We start from the raw sequence: 13346 nt of genomic DNA, 5'->3' as shown, positions 1-13346 counted from the left end.
CTTGGTGGGGCCATAGCTGGAATATTGTGTGCAGTTTTTGTCTCTTTATCTGAGGAAGGATATTCTTCCTCTTGAGGGAGTGCGACAAAGGTTGAACAGTCCTGGGATGGCGGGACTGATGTATGAGGAGCGATTGAATCGGTTAGGATTGTATTTTCTGCAGTTCAGTAGAATGACGGAGAATCTCACCGAAACCTATAAAATTCTAACAGGACTGGACAGGGTAGATGCAGAAGGATGTTCCCAATGGTGAGTGTGTCCAGAAACAGGGGTCAAAGTCTGAGAATATGGAGTAGAGTATTTAAGAAAGAGATGAGGAGAAATGCCTTTAACCAGAGAGTGGTCGGTCTGTGGAATTCATTATCACAGGACGTATTTGAGTCCAAAACATTGGGGGCGGTATTCTCCGCTCCCGATAAAAATCGGGATGGCCGTCGTGAAATCGGCCGAGGTTCACGACGGCCTCAGAGCCCGCTCCCCGCACCTAATTCACCCCCACCCGGGGGGCTAGGAGCAGGCCTCTGTCTTTCCCGGCCGCGACCTTGAAGCGCCGGAAATGAAGCGCAAAACGGCGCATTTGTGAGGTAATCCGCACATGCGCGGGTTGCCAGTTCCAACCCGCGCATGTGCGGATGACTTCATCACGCAGACGGCGCGAACCGCGCATGCGCGGTGGCCGTCTTTCTCCTCAGCCGCCTGGCAAGACGTGACGGCCTGAACTTGCCGGGCGGCAGAGGGGAAAGAGTGCGTCTGTTTTGGACGCTGGCCCGACGATCGGTGGGCACCGATCGCGGGTCTGTCCCCTCCCGAGCACAGTCGTGGTGCTCCCGTGCCAATCGGGGCCCCTAGATGCCCCAAACGGGCATAAGGTGCCCGTTTCACGAATGCAGCAACCAGATGTGGTTGCTGCCGTGGTGAAACGGGCGTGAAGGGCCGGCCGCTCGGCCCATCGGGCTCTGAGAATCGGCGAGCGGCGATTTTTCCGAGCCGGGGGGGCGGGGAGAATCGCTGGGGGCGCCAAGGGGGAGTAAAAAATGTCGGGAGACCCTCCCGCGATTCTCCCACGCCGCGTGGGGAGCGGAGAATTCCGCACTGTATTTTTTCAAGAAGCAGTTAAATGTAGCACTTAGGGTGACAGGGATCAAAGGATCTGGAGGGGACGTGGGATTAGGCTGTTGAGTTGGAAGATCAACCATGATCATCATGAATGGTGGAACAGGCTCGAAGAGCTGAATGGTCGCCTCCTGCTCCTATTTTCTATATTTCTATGTTTCTAATCTATCTCTTCCCCTCTCTTAAAGTTTCTGATTAAAATCAGGGGCTGGATTCTCTGTCGGCGGGATCCTCCATTACTCCGGCAACGTATTCACACACCCGCAGATTTCCCGACGGCATGCGGATGCCCACAATTGGAAACCCTATTGGTCGGCTACTGGGATGGAGAATCCCGCTGCCAGCAGGGGAGCGGCGGGACTTGAATCCACCCAGGAATCTGAGCTTTGACTAAAGCCCCAATTCTTCATTGATTTCAAAGATATCGTGATCCTATTAAATCACTGCTTCAGTGCAAAAATACCAACAAAAGCACCACAATTTTACATTTAAGAGGGAGTATGAGGCTGTATAAGATCCGATTTGGAGTATTCTGAGTAGTTTCGGGCCCCGTATCTAAGGAAGAATGTTCTGGCCTTGGAAACGGTCCAGAGGAGGTTCACAAGAATGATCCCTGGAATGAACAGCTTTTCGTATGAGGAACGCTTGGGGACTCTGGGTCTGCACTTGTTGGAGTTTAGAAGGATGAGGGGGGATCTTATTGAAACTTACAGGATACTGCGAGGCCTGGATAGAGTGGACGTGGAGAGGATGTTTCCACTTGTAGGAAAAACTAGAACCAGAGGACACAATCTCAGACTAAAGGGACGATCCTTTAAAACATAGATGAGGAGGAATTTCTTCAGCCAGAGGGTGGTGAATCTGTGGAACTCTTTGCCGCAGAAGACTGTGGAGGCCAAATCACTGAGTGTCTTTAAGACAGAGATAGAGAGGCTCTTGATTAATAAGAGGGTCAGGGGTTATGAGGAGAAGGCAGGAGAATGGGGATGAGAAAAATATCAGCCATGATTGAATGGCGGAGCCGACTCGGGCTGAGTAGCCTAATTCTGCTTCTATATCTTATGGTCTTATGTAGTCATTTTCATATTTCAAGGAAATTAAGATGCAGAATGGGAGCAGAATATTGGTGGATTTTGGAAAATTATGCCATCACAATGTGTTAGACCTAGCTCTTAACTGTCAACCATGTGACACTTTCCGGTTTATTCACCAGTGTGCCATGTCCTCCAAATATGTATTCATTAAATGGGAATGTCAAGTAGATTTGAGGTTAATGTATTTGCTTAGATTTATTAGGCTCACTGGTAGGTCATCAATGTTTGTTGCTCCATATTGATTTTTCACCAATTGTGCATATATATGTCTCATGAGGGAACAACTTGTGTACATATGTGTCCCTGTGTTTACAGCAAAAAAAATGCTGATGCTGAGTGACATTAAGTTGACTTCATGGTTAGCATAGCTGTTCTATTTCATATCTAGAGATATTCTGCAAGTTGTATTCCTTACTACACACGATAAGTTCAGTTTAATTTCACAAATGTAAATGAACATACTTGAATCTTTTACAATATCAAAATTGATAGTGAGTTAGTGTTCTTTCAAGAACTTAATTAAAAATTTTGTTTTTATTGCTAATCAAGTGAAGGATTTCAATACTGGGGAGCCAATGATATTAATATGCGTTGTCAGGTCTGAGATGATGCAAGTTGGGTGTAAGGATCCCATTTCTTCCTGCCTTGAACTCAACTTTGATGAAAACTCTGCTTCACGTGTGAAATATTTCTGTTGGTCACAGCAGTCCACTTCGCAATCTGTTTGAATAAGATTGGGCATCATTATTAATTTCTTTGTTTTTATGAAATGGACTCTCACCCTACTAAGAAGTAAGTGGGTTGAGATTTATGTTCAGTAGAAAAATGTACCTCTCAATTGCATTCCATCATTGTGAATCAGGTTTGAATCAGGCTGCAGGAGTGAACTTATGAAAACGAAATGAGATTAATTTTTAAAATGTATTCTTTCGTGGTATGTGGGTGTCGCTGGCAACATAAGCTTTTGTAGTCCATCCCTAATTGTTTTTGAACTGAATGGTTTGCTAGCCCATTTCAGAGGGCTGTTTAGCGTAAATCACATTACTGTGAATCTGGAGCGACATGAAAATGAAATGAAAATGAAATGAAAATCATTTATTGTCACGAGTAGACTTCAAATGAAGTTACTGTGAAAAGCCCCTAGTCGCCACATTCCGGCGCCTGTTACGGGAATCGAACCGTGCTGCTGGCCTGCTTGGTCTGCTTTCAAAGGCAGCGATTTAGCCCTGTTCTAAACAGCCAGACCAGGTAAGGATGGCACATTTCTTTCCCTAAAGGACATTAGTGAACCAGGTGGGTTTTTATGATAATCGATGATAGTTTCATGGCCACCATATTGAGACTAGCTGTTCAATTCCGGATTTTATTTATTGAATTTAAATTGCACGAGAGCGTTAGGTTGGGTCCAGTCACACTACTACTACACCATTAGTTCCCTCCGAGATAAGGAATATGGGCCCGCAACTTCCTCAGAGTGGCAATCAACGGCGGATTGCTGCTCCATTGTGACTTATCCGCACTTGAAATGTAAAACACCAGTCCCGCCGACCTTCCCGACTCAGGCAGGGTGAGACTGAAGAAACAAAACATGCCCCCGCCTCCAATGGCAAAGTGCAAAAGGAATGAAGCAAAGAGCCCCTTTTATATGTCACTAGCTGCTGTAAAGCAAGGACTGGACACAGGGTGGACCGGAGGTGGGGTGGAGGAGAATGCCACTGCGGGCAAGAAGGGTGCCGGTTCGGTGAGAGGGGTGGGGGGTCAGGTCGGGTCTGGTCTGTGGGGGGGGGGGGGAGTGCTGAGTGAGGTTCATGGGGTCGGGTTGGGCTGGTGGGGAGGTCAAAGACGCTCAAGCTTGAACCCTGAAACCAATTTTCGCTACCCATACCTAATCTCTCATTTCTAGGCTTAGCATGTTTTTCACATACTCGTCTGAAATTCCTTAGGATTTTTTTTAATGTTAGAGGAATTATATAATTGCAACTTTTTGTTGATAACCAGTTGGAAAGGTACTGAGGATTACCTACCCATACCTCAACATGGAGTCAGTGCCACAGTAGCACAGTGGTTAGCACTGTTTCTTCACAGCTCCCAGGGTCCCATGTTCGATTTCCAGCTTGGGTCACTGTCGGAGTCTGCACGCTCTCCCTGTGTCTGCGTGGGTTTCCTCTGGGTGCTCCGGTTTCCTCCCACAAGTCCTGAAAGACAGGCTGTTAGGTGAAGTGGACATTCTGAATTCTCCCTCCGTGTACCCGAACAGGCGCCGGAATGTGTCAACTGAGGGCTTTTCACAGTAACTTCATTGCAGTGTTAATGTAAGTCTACTTATGACAATAAAGATTATTATTATCAGGACAAACAACAAGGGTAGAAAACGTGGTGAGAACATTTTTTAGAAATAGATTTAATTTGATTGACTTTTCAAGTTCAAATTACCTTAAGTTTTAGATGCGTTCAGCATCTTGTGGTGGATTGTGATTTACATTTGAGAACTTTGACAGCGATTTTTATAGTGGTGTTCATGACTATTTCTCAATGATGACAGATGGATGTTCCGCAAAGGGTGATCCCGACTATCCTACAAACATGCCTGTCCTTTGCCCTGGTGGCAAAACTTTCTCCCAACTGGAACAAAGTAGGACACTTACTGATTCATGGTAATTATCAGGATATTAAATCATTCAGTGCACTTGTTTAATGTGTATATTGAATTTATAGAATTGAATGTGACTTTAAGAACTAGCATGAATTAAAAAGAAGACACAATAAGTATTTTGGAAAAGCAGTTTCTTTTTGATCAACTTAACAATGGAGTTATGATCTGTTACACTGATATATGATTTAGTGAGTTAGATTTCAGAATTGAATTTATCCCATTAAAGTGTGCCATTTGGAATATTTTCTTCTCCTAGCGTGTATCAAATTGACAAAACTTAATTTTATGTGTATTCTTGTTTTATAGATGTCAATGATCCTGGCATTTTTAGATTTCTTCCAAAAGAGAATATTATTCTTTTATTTACTGTTTTAAAAAAAAATAAGTTGCATGCAGCACAGAACACTTTGGGCGCGATTCTCCGCACTCACGACGGGGCGGAGAATAGCGGGCGGCGTAAATTTTTACGGACACGCTGGTCCGACGCCCTCCTGCTATTCTCCCCCCCCCACGCCCGCCTCCCGACACGAATCGCTGCCCGCCGTTTTTTTACGGCGAGCAGCTATTCACCCCTGGCCGATGGGCCGATTTCCAAGGCCTTTACGGCCGTTTTTATGAACGTAAAACACACCTGGTCTGACCGTTCGTAAAAACGGTCGTAAAGTCCCGATCTGGGGAACCATGGTACCGATTGGCACGGCAGTACCACGGCCGTGTCAAGGGTGCCATGAGCCCGCGATCGGCAGCGAGTACTTACCCCGCGCACTCTTTCTCCCTCCGCCGCCCCGATGGATCCATCTGCGGGGCATAACGGCCCGCACATGCGCGGGTTTCACGCACAAGCACGATGACGTAATCCGCGCATGCGTGGGTTGGAGTCGTCCAATCCGCGCATGCGCGGCTGACGTCATCTGATGCGTCAGCCATCGCTAAGTCTGGCTAGCGGGCTTAACGAAATTCGTTAAGCTCGCGATGCCGGAGTTCACGGCCGCGCGGTACTAGCCCCGACCGAGGAGCTGGATCGGTTCCCGGTCGGGGGGGGGCGGAGGCTGGCGTCAAACCCGCCCGTTTTTGACGCCAGCTTCCCGAGTCTTCGTGACTCGGGAGAATCGCGCCCTTTAAAACAAACAAACAAAAGTATGTATAGACAGTTGAATATTTTTGAAAGCCAGTGGAGTACAGCATCGTTTAAATTTTCAGTAAGTTAAGAGTTGTCATTCGTATTGTGATTTGCCAGTTGTATTCAGAATTCATTTTTCCAGCGTGTACTTATGTGTTTTATGTCAGTGAAATGGATGTCAGGGAAAAAAATTGTGTTTTGTGTTGTTTGTCATATTAGTGTTACACTTATCTCAGAGCCTGTGACATTCAGGCAGATCAGACAAGTAAATTTAACAGTGCCAAAAACCCATTTTGTTCAAGTCGTAAATATTATCAGTGAAAGAAATGATGTTAGAACATCATTGCAGTGATGAAAAGCAAAAACGCATTGCATGTGTAATGTTATTCGTCAGTAAAGCAAGACAACAAAGTACGCTTTGCAGAATATATTGTTGTTCCTAAAGTGCAATAATTGTTTTCTTTTCTGAATAAGGGAAAGACTTTTTGGGGAAAGCAGAAAAACAGAATGCAGTTGGTGAGTTAAAATGTTGATACTGAATTTGTGAACAATTAAAAAATATTGATAATCCAATCTCATGTTGGGTAATGTTAAAAATTGCATTGAATTCAAATTTTGTATGCATGATAAGCTTGCAAAATCAAATTTGTCAAAACACATAAACCCAAATGAATTAGACCGACAATTCTACAGGGCACTTTGCCCTAATACTGCACCAGTAAGCCAGGCTTTCTACACATCATTCATCTTGGAACTAATGCTACATTAAGCCACGTGGCCAACTCATTTACATAAGAACATAAGAACATAAGAACTAGGAGCAGGAGTAGGCCATCTGGCCCCTCGAGCCTGCTCCGCCATTCAATTAGATCATGGCTGATCTTTTGTGGACTCAGCTCCACTTTCCGGCCCGAACACCATAACCCTTAATCCCTTTATTCTTCAAAAAACTATCTATCTTTACCTTAAAAACATGTAATGAGGGAGTCTCAACTGCTTCACTGGGCAAGGAATTCCATAGATTCACAACCCTTTGGGTGAAGAAGTTCCTCCTAAACTCAGTCCTAAATCTACTTCCCCTTATTTTGAGGCAATATCCCCTAGTTCTGCTGTCACCCGCCAGTGGAAACAACCTGCCCGCATCTATCCTATCTATTCCCTTCATAATTTTAAATGTTTCTATAAGATCCCCCCTCATCCTTCTAAATTCCAACGAGTACAGTCCCAGTCTACTCAACCTCTCCTCATAATCCAACCCCTTCAGCTCTGGGATTAACCTAGTGAATCTCCTCTGCACACCCTCCAGCGCCAGTACGTCCTTTCTCAAGTAAGGAGACCAAAACTGAACACAATACTCCAGATTTATTGGAACATTGTTATGATCGCAGCAGATGTGAATTGCTGAACAAATCAAACCCCAGAGGGATACTTGGCTCACAGATCTGGGTCAGGATTCTCCGACCCCCCCCCGCCGGGCAGGGAAATTGGCGGGGGGGCAGCGTGAAACCCGCGCCACGCCGGTCGGGGGCCGTTGGCAGCGGCTCCCCGGCAATTCTTCGGCCTACGATGGGCCGAGAGGCCGCCCGTTTTCGGCGGCTCCCACCGGCGTGAAATACACAAGGTCAGTACCGGCAGGACCTGGCTCTACGGGCGGCCTGTGGAGTCCTTGGCGGGGAGCGGGGGATCTGGGGATGGGGGTGGCCCCCATGGTGGCCTGGTCTGCGATCGGGCCCCACCATACCGTGGGCGGGCCTGTGCCATGGGGGCACTCTGTACCTCTGTGCCAGCTGGAGTAACGGTCCACCTCGGCCGGCGTGGAGAAGAGCTCCCCTGCGCATGCGCTGGGATGACGGCAGCACATGCTGGCTCTCCCGCGCATTCGCCAATGCGCGCCGGCCGGCGCGGCGCCAAGCCCTTCGGTGCCGGCCTAGCGGAGGACTCCATACTTTCCGGGCAGCCTGACGCCAAGTGGTTCATGCCACTCCTTGGCGCCAGTATGACCCGTCCCGCCGGTTAGGGGAAAATCCCATCCCTGAACTTTGTTTGTATTCTGAAAATGAGAATAAAAGTATCAACCTCCATAGAATGAAGTCCAGTAAGGTTTTGCACTGAGTGCTGAGCTTGTGGCATTTGAGTGCTACAGTGAGAGTTTGGTGACTGAGGGAGTATAAGGGTTATTTAAAGTCTAGTATTTCTTTTATTTAGTTAATTAACTTAAAAGTTGCTGTTTGGTCTATAAGAAGGTGAATTTTGAATCAGCTTTAAACAAGGTTCTACTTGGACTTACTTGCAGCTGGAGCTTGTTAATTAGTTAATTGCATTAGGCCAGTTTTTAGAAGCTAGAGTCACAGTATAAATAGGGGCTAGATACAGTGCAGACTTTGTTTGCACTGAGTGCTGAGCTTGTGGCATTTGAGTGCTACAGTGAGAGTTTGGTGACTGAGGGAGTGCTGAGCTTGTGGCATTTGAGTGCTACAGTGAGAGTTTGGTGACTGAGGGAGTGCTGAGCTTGTGGCATTTGAGTGCTACAGTGAGAGTTTGGTGACTGAGGGAGTTAGGTGAGGAGGGAGTAAGGTGCTCCTGACATTTAATTTCATATATTTATCAAAGAGCGTGAAGGGAGCCAGGAGTTTAGAGTACAGCTGACTGGAAGTAGAGTCGGAGGGCGGAGGTCCAGTTGGTCCACGGGGCAGCTAATTCTGTAAAGTAAGAGGGGATGGAGGCTAGGGCAGTTGCATGCTCCTCCTGTAGGATGTGGGTGGTGAGGGATACCACTGGTGTCCCCGCTGACTATACCTGCGGGAAGTGCACCCAACTCCAGCTCCTCAGAGACCGTGTTAAGGTACTGGAGCTGGAGCTGGATGAACTTCGGATCATCCGGGAGGCAGAGGGGGTCATAGAGAAGAGTTACAGGGAGGTAGCCACACCAAAGGTACTGGACAAGAGTAGCTGGGTTACAGTCAGGGGAAAGAAAACTAACAGGCAGACAGTGCAGGGATCCCTCGTGGCCATTCCCCTTCAAAACAAGTATACCGTTTTGGATGCTGTTGGGGGGGATGACCTACCGGGGGAAGGCCCCAGCGGCCAGGTCTCTGGCACTGAGTCTGGCTCTGGGGCTCAGAAGGGAAGGGGGAGCATAGAAAAGCAATAGTAATAGGAGATTCAATGGTTAGGGGAATAGATAGGAGATTCTGTGGTCGCGAGCGAGACTCCCGAAAGGTATGTTGCCTCCCGGGTGCCAGGGCCAGGGATGTCTCTGATCGTGTCTTCAGGATCCTGAAGGGGGAGGGTGAGCAGCCAGAAGTCGTGGTGCACATTGGTACCAATGATGTAGGTAGGAAAAAGGGTGTGGAGGTAATAAACAAGTTTAGGGAGTTAGGCTGGAAGTTAAGGGCCAGGACAGACAGAGTTGTCATCTCTGGTTTGTTGCCGGTGCCACGTGATAGCGAGGCTAGGAATAGGGAGAGAGTGCAGTTGAACACGTGGCTGCAGGAATGGTGTAGGAGGGAGGGCTTCAGGTATTTGGATAATTGGAGCGCATTCTGGGGAAGGTGGGACCTGTACAAGCAGGACGGGTTGCATCTGAACCAGAGGGGCACCAATATCCTGGGGGGGAGGTTTTCTAGTACTCTTCGGGCGGGTTTAAACTAATTTGGCAGGGGAATGGGAACCGGATCTGTAGTCCAGCAACTAAGGTAGACGATAGTCAGGACGCCAAAGCACGTAGTGATGCAGTGGGGAAGGTAACAATGACAAAGGAGAGTACTTGCAGGCAAGGAGATGGGTTGAAGTGTGTATACTTTAATGCAAGAAGCATCAGGAATAAGGTGGGTGAACTTAAGGCATGGATCGGTACTTGGGACTACGATGTGGTGGCCATCACGGAAACTTGGATAGAAGAGGGCCAGAAATGGTTGTTGGAGGTCCCTGGTTATAGATGTGTCAACAAGATTAGGGAGGGTGGTAAAAGAGGTGGGGGGGTGGCATTGTTAATTAGAGATAGTATAACAGCTGCAGAAAGGCAGTTCGAGGGGGATCTGCCTACTGAGGTAATATGGGTTGAAGTTAGAAATAGGAAAGGAGCAGTCACCTTGTTGGGAGTGTTCTATAGGCCCCCCAATAGCAACAGAGATGTGGAGGAACAGATTGGGAAACAGATTCTGGAAAGGTGCAGAAGTCACAGGGTAGTAGTCATGGGCGACTTCAACTTCCCAAACATTGAGTGGAAACTCTTTAGATCAAATAGTTTGGATGGGGTAGTGTTTGTGCAGTGTGTCCAGGAAGCTTTTCTAACACAGTATGTAGATTGTCCGACCAGAGGGGAGGCCATATTGGATTTAGTACTTGGTAATGAACCAGGGCAGGTGATAGATTTGTTAGTGGGGGAGCATTTTGGAGGTAGTGACCACAATTCTGTGACTTTCACTTTAGTAATGGAGAGGGATAGGTGCGAGCAACAGGGCAAGGTTTATAATTGGGGGAAGGGTAAATACAATGCTGTCAGACAAGAATTGAAGTGCAGAAGTTGGGAACATAGGCTGTCAGGGAAGGACACAAGTGAAATGTGGAACTTGTTCAAGGATCAGGTACTGCGTGTCTTTGATATGTATGTCCCTGTCAGGCAGGGAAGAGATGGTCGAGTGAGGGAACCATGGTTGACAAGAGAGGTTGAATGTCTTGTTAAGAGGAAGAAGGAGACTTATGTAAGGCTGAAGAAACAAGGTTCAGACAGTGCGCTGGAGGGATACAAGATAGCCAGGAGGGAACTGAAGAAAGGGATTAGGAGAGCTAAGAGAGGGCATGAAAAATCTTTGGCGGGTAGGATCAAGGAAAACCCCAAGGCCTTTTACACATACGTGAGAAATATGAGAATGACTAGAGTGAGAGTAGGTCCGATTAAGGACAGTAGCGGGAGATTGTGTATTGAGTCTGAAGAGATAGGAGAGGTCTTGAACAAGTATTTTTCTTCAGTATTTACAAATGAGAGGGGCCATATTGTTGGAGAGGACAGCGTGAAGCAGACTGATAAGCTTGAGGAGATACTTGTCAGGAAGGAAGATGTGTTGCGCGTTTTGAAAAACTTGAGGATAGACAAGTCCCCCGGGCCTGACGGGATATATCCAAGGATTCTATGGGAAGCAAGAAATGAAATTGCAGAGCCGTTGGCAATGATCTTTTCGTCCTCGCTGTCAACAGGGGTGGTACCGGAGGATTGGAGAGTGGCGAATGTCGTGCCCCTGTTCAAAAAAGGGAATAGGGATAACCCTGGGAATTACAGGCCAGTTAGTCTTACTTCGGTGGTAGGCAAAGTAATGGAAAGGGTACTGAGGGATAGGATTTCTGAGCATCTGGAAAGGCATTGCTTGATTAGGGATAGTCAGCACGGATTTGTGAGGGGTAGGTCTTGCCTTACAAGTCTTATTGAATTCTTTGAGGAGGTGACCAAGCATGTGGATGAAGGTAAAGCAGTGGATGTAGTGTACATGGATTTTAGTAAGGCATTTGATAAGGTTCCCCATGGTAGGCTTATGCAGAAAGTAAGGAGGCATGGGATAGTGGGAAATTTGGCCAGTTGGATAACAAACTGGCTAACCGATAGAAGACAGAGAGTTGTGGTGGGTGGCAAATATTCAGCCTGGAGCCCAGTTATCAGTGGCGTACCGCAGGGATCAGTTCTGGGTCCTCTGCTGTTTGTGATTTTCATTAACGACTTGGATGAGGGAGTTGAAGGGTGGGTCAGTAAATTTGCAGATGATACGAAGATTGGTGGAGTTGTGGATAGTGAGGAGGGCTGTTGTCGGCTTCAAAGAGACATAGATAGAATGCAGAGCTGGGCTGAGAAGTGGCAGATGGAGTTTAACCCTGACAAGTGTGAGGTTGTCCATTTTGGAAGGACAAATCTGAATGCGGAATACAGGGTTAATGGTAGGGTTCTTGGCAATGTGGAGGAGCAGAGAGATCTTGGGGTCTATGTTCATTGTTCTTATAAAGTTGCCACTCAAGTGGATAGAGCTGTGAAGAAGGCCTATGGTGTGCTAGCGTTCATTAGCAGAGGGATTGAATTTAAGAGCCGTGAGGTGATGATGCAGCTGTACAAAACCTTGGTCAGGCCACATTTGGAGTACTGTGTGCAGTTCTGGTCACCTCATTTTAGGAAGGATGTGGAAGCTTTGGAAAAGGTGCAAAGGAGATTTACCAGGATGTTGCCTGGAATGGAGAGTAGGTCATACGAGGAAAGATTGAGGGTGCTAGGCCTTTTCTCATTAGAACGGAGAAGGATGAGGGGCGACTTGATAGAGGTTTATAAGATGATCAGGGGAATAGATAGAGTAGACAGTCAGAGACTTTTTCCCCGGGTGGAACACACCATTACAAGGGGACATAAATTTAAGATAAATGGTGGAAGATATAGAGGGGATGTCAGAGGTAGGTTCTTTACCCAGAGAGTAGTGGGGGCATGGAATGCACTGCCTGTGGTAGTAGTTGAGTCGGAAAATTTATGGACCTTCAAGCGGCTATTGGATAGGTACTTGGATTAGGGTAGAATAAGGGAGTGTAGGTTAACTTCTTAAGGGCAGCACGGTAGCATTGTGGATAGCACAATTGCTTCACAGCTCCAGGGTCCCAAGTTCGATTTCGACTTGGGTCACTGTCTGTGTGGAGTCTGCACATCCTCCCCGTGACTGCGTGGGTTTCCTCCGGGTACTCCGGTTTCCTCCCACAGTCCAAAGATGTGCAGGTTGGGTGGATTGGCCATGACAAATTGTCCAAAATTCTATGATTAACCTAGGACAAAAGTTCGGCGCAACATCGTGGGCCGAAGGGCCTGTTCTGTGCTGTATTTCTCTATAAATCTATAACACTTTTGGGATTTTAAAATAAGAAGCAAAAGGTTTATTAAGAATAAGAAAAGAAAACTTATGTGCACAATGTTACAGTTATACAATTAAAATTAGTCTTACAAAACATTTTCACAAAAGACTCCCTACTTGGTCAGACCCACAAGTATAATAATCTTTATTAGTATCACAAGTAGGCTTACATTAAGTAGGCTTACTGTGAAAATCCCCAGGTTGCTGTGTTCAGGTACACTGAGGGAGAATTCTGAGTGTCCAATCCACCTAACACACACGTCTTTCGGGACTCGTGGGAGGAAACCAATGCACTCGGAGGAAACCCACATAGACATAGGGTTTCGATTCAGCTGCCCCTCCACCCCAAGGTGAATCCCAGGGCCTTAATGGCACCGATCAGGAGGAGGGTGAGCTGGATGCCAACCAGGAGTGGTGACAGCGCTTACCTGCATGTGCCACCAGCAAGTGGCCCGGAGGCCCTCTGGTGACCAGCAGGGCCCCCAGGGGATGCC

General features: G+C 47.2%; 1 protein-coding gene across 1 annotated transcript in view; it reads left to right on the top strand.

Annotated features, from left to right (window-relative positions):
- The window catches only part of LOC119972744 (uncharacterized protein C18orf63-like), a 128019-nt gene that overhangs the window by 56979 nt on the left and 57694 nt on the right, over positions 1 to 13346 (top strand). Inside the window, exons 5-6 of the mRNA XM_038810055.1 lie at positions 4750 to 4861; positions 6455 to 6496. Coding sequence (XP_038665983.1) covers positions 4750 to 4861; positions 6455 to 6496 — 154 coding nt within the window. The remainder of the gene's footprint in view (positions 1 to 4749; positions 4862 to 6454; positions 6497 to 13346) is intronic.

The sequence above is a fragment of the Scyliorhinus canicula genome, chromosome 10, assembly GCF_902713615.1.
Source record: "Scyliorhinus canicula chromosome 10, sScyCan1.1, whole genome shotgun sequence".
Lineage (NCBI taxonomy): Eukaryota > Metazoa > Chordata > Chondrichthyes > Carcharhiniformes > Scyliorhinidae > Scyliorhinus > Scyliorhinus canicula.
Note: the sequence above shows the minus strand (reverse complement) of the source record. Positions and strands in the feature narration are given on the sequence as shown.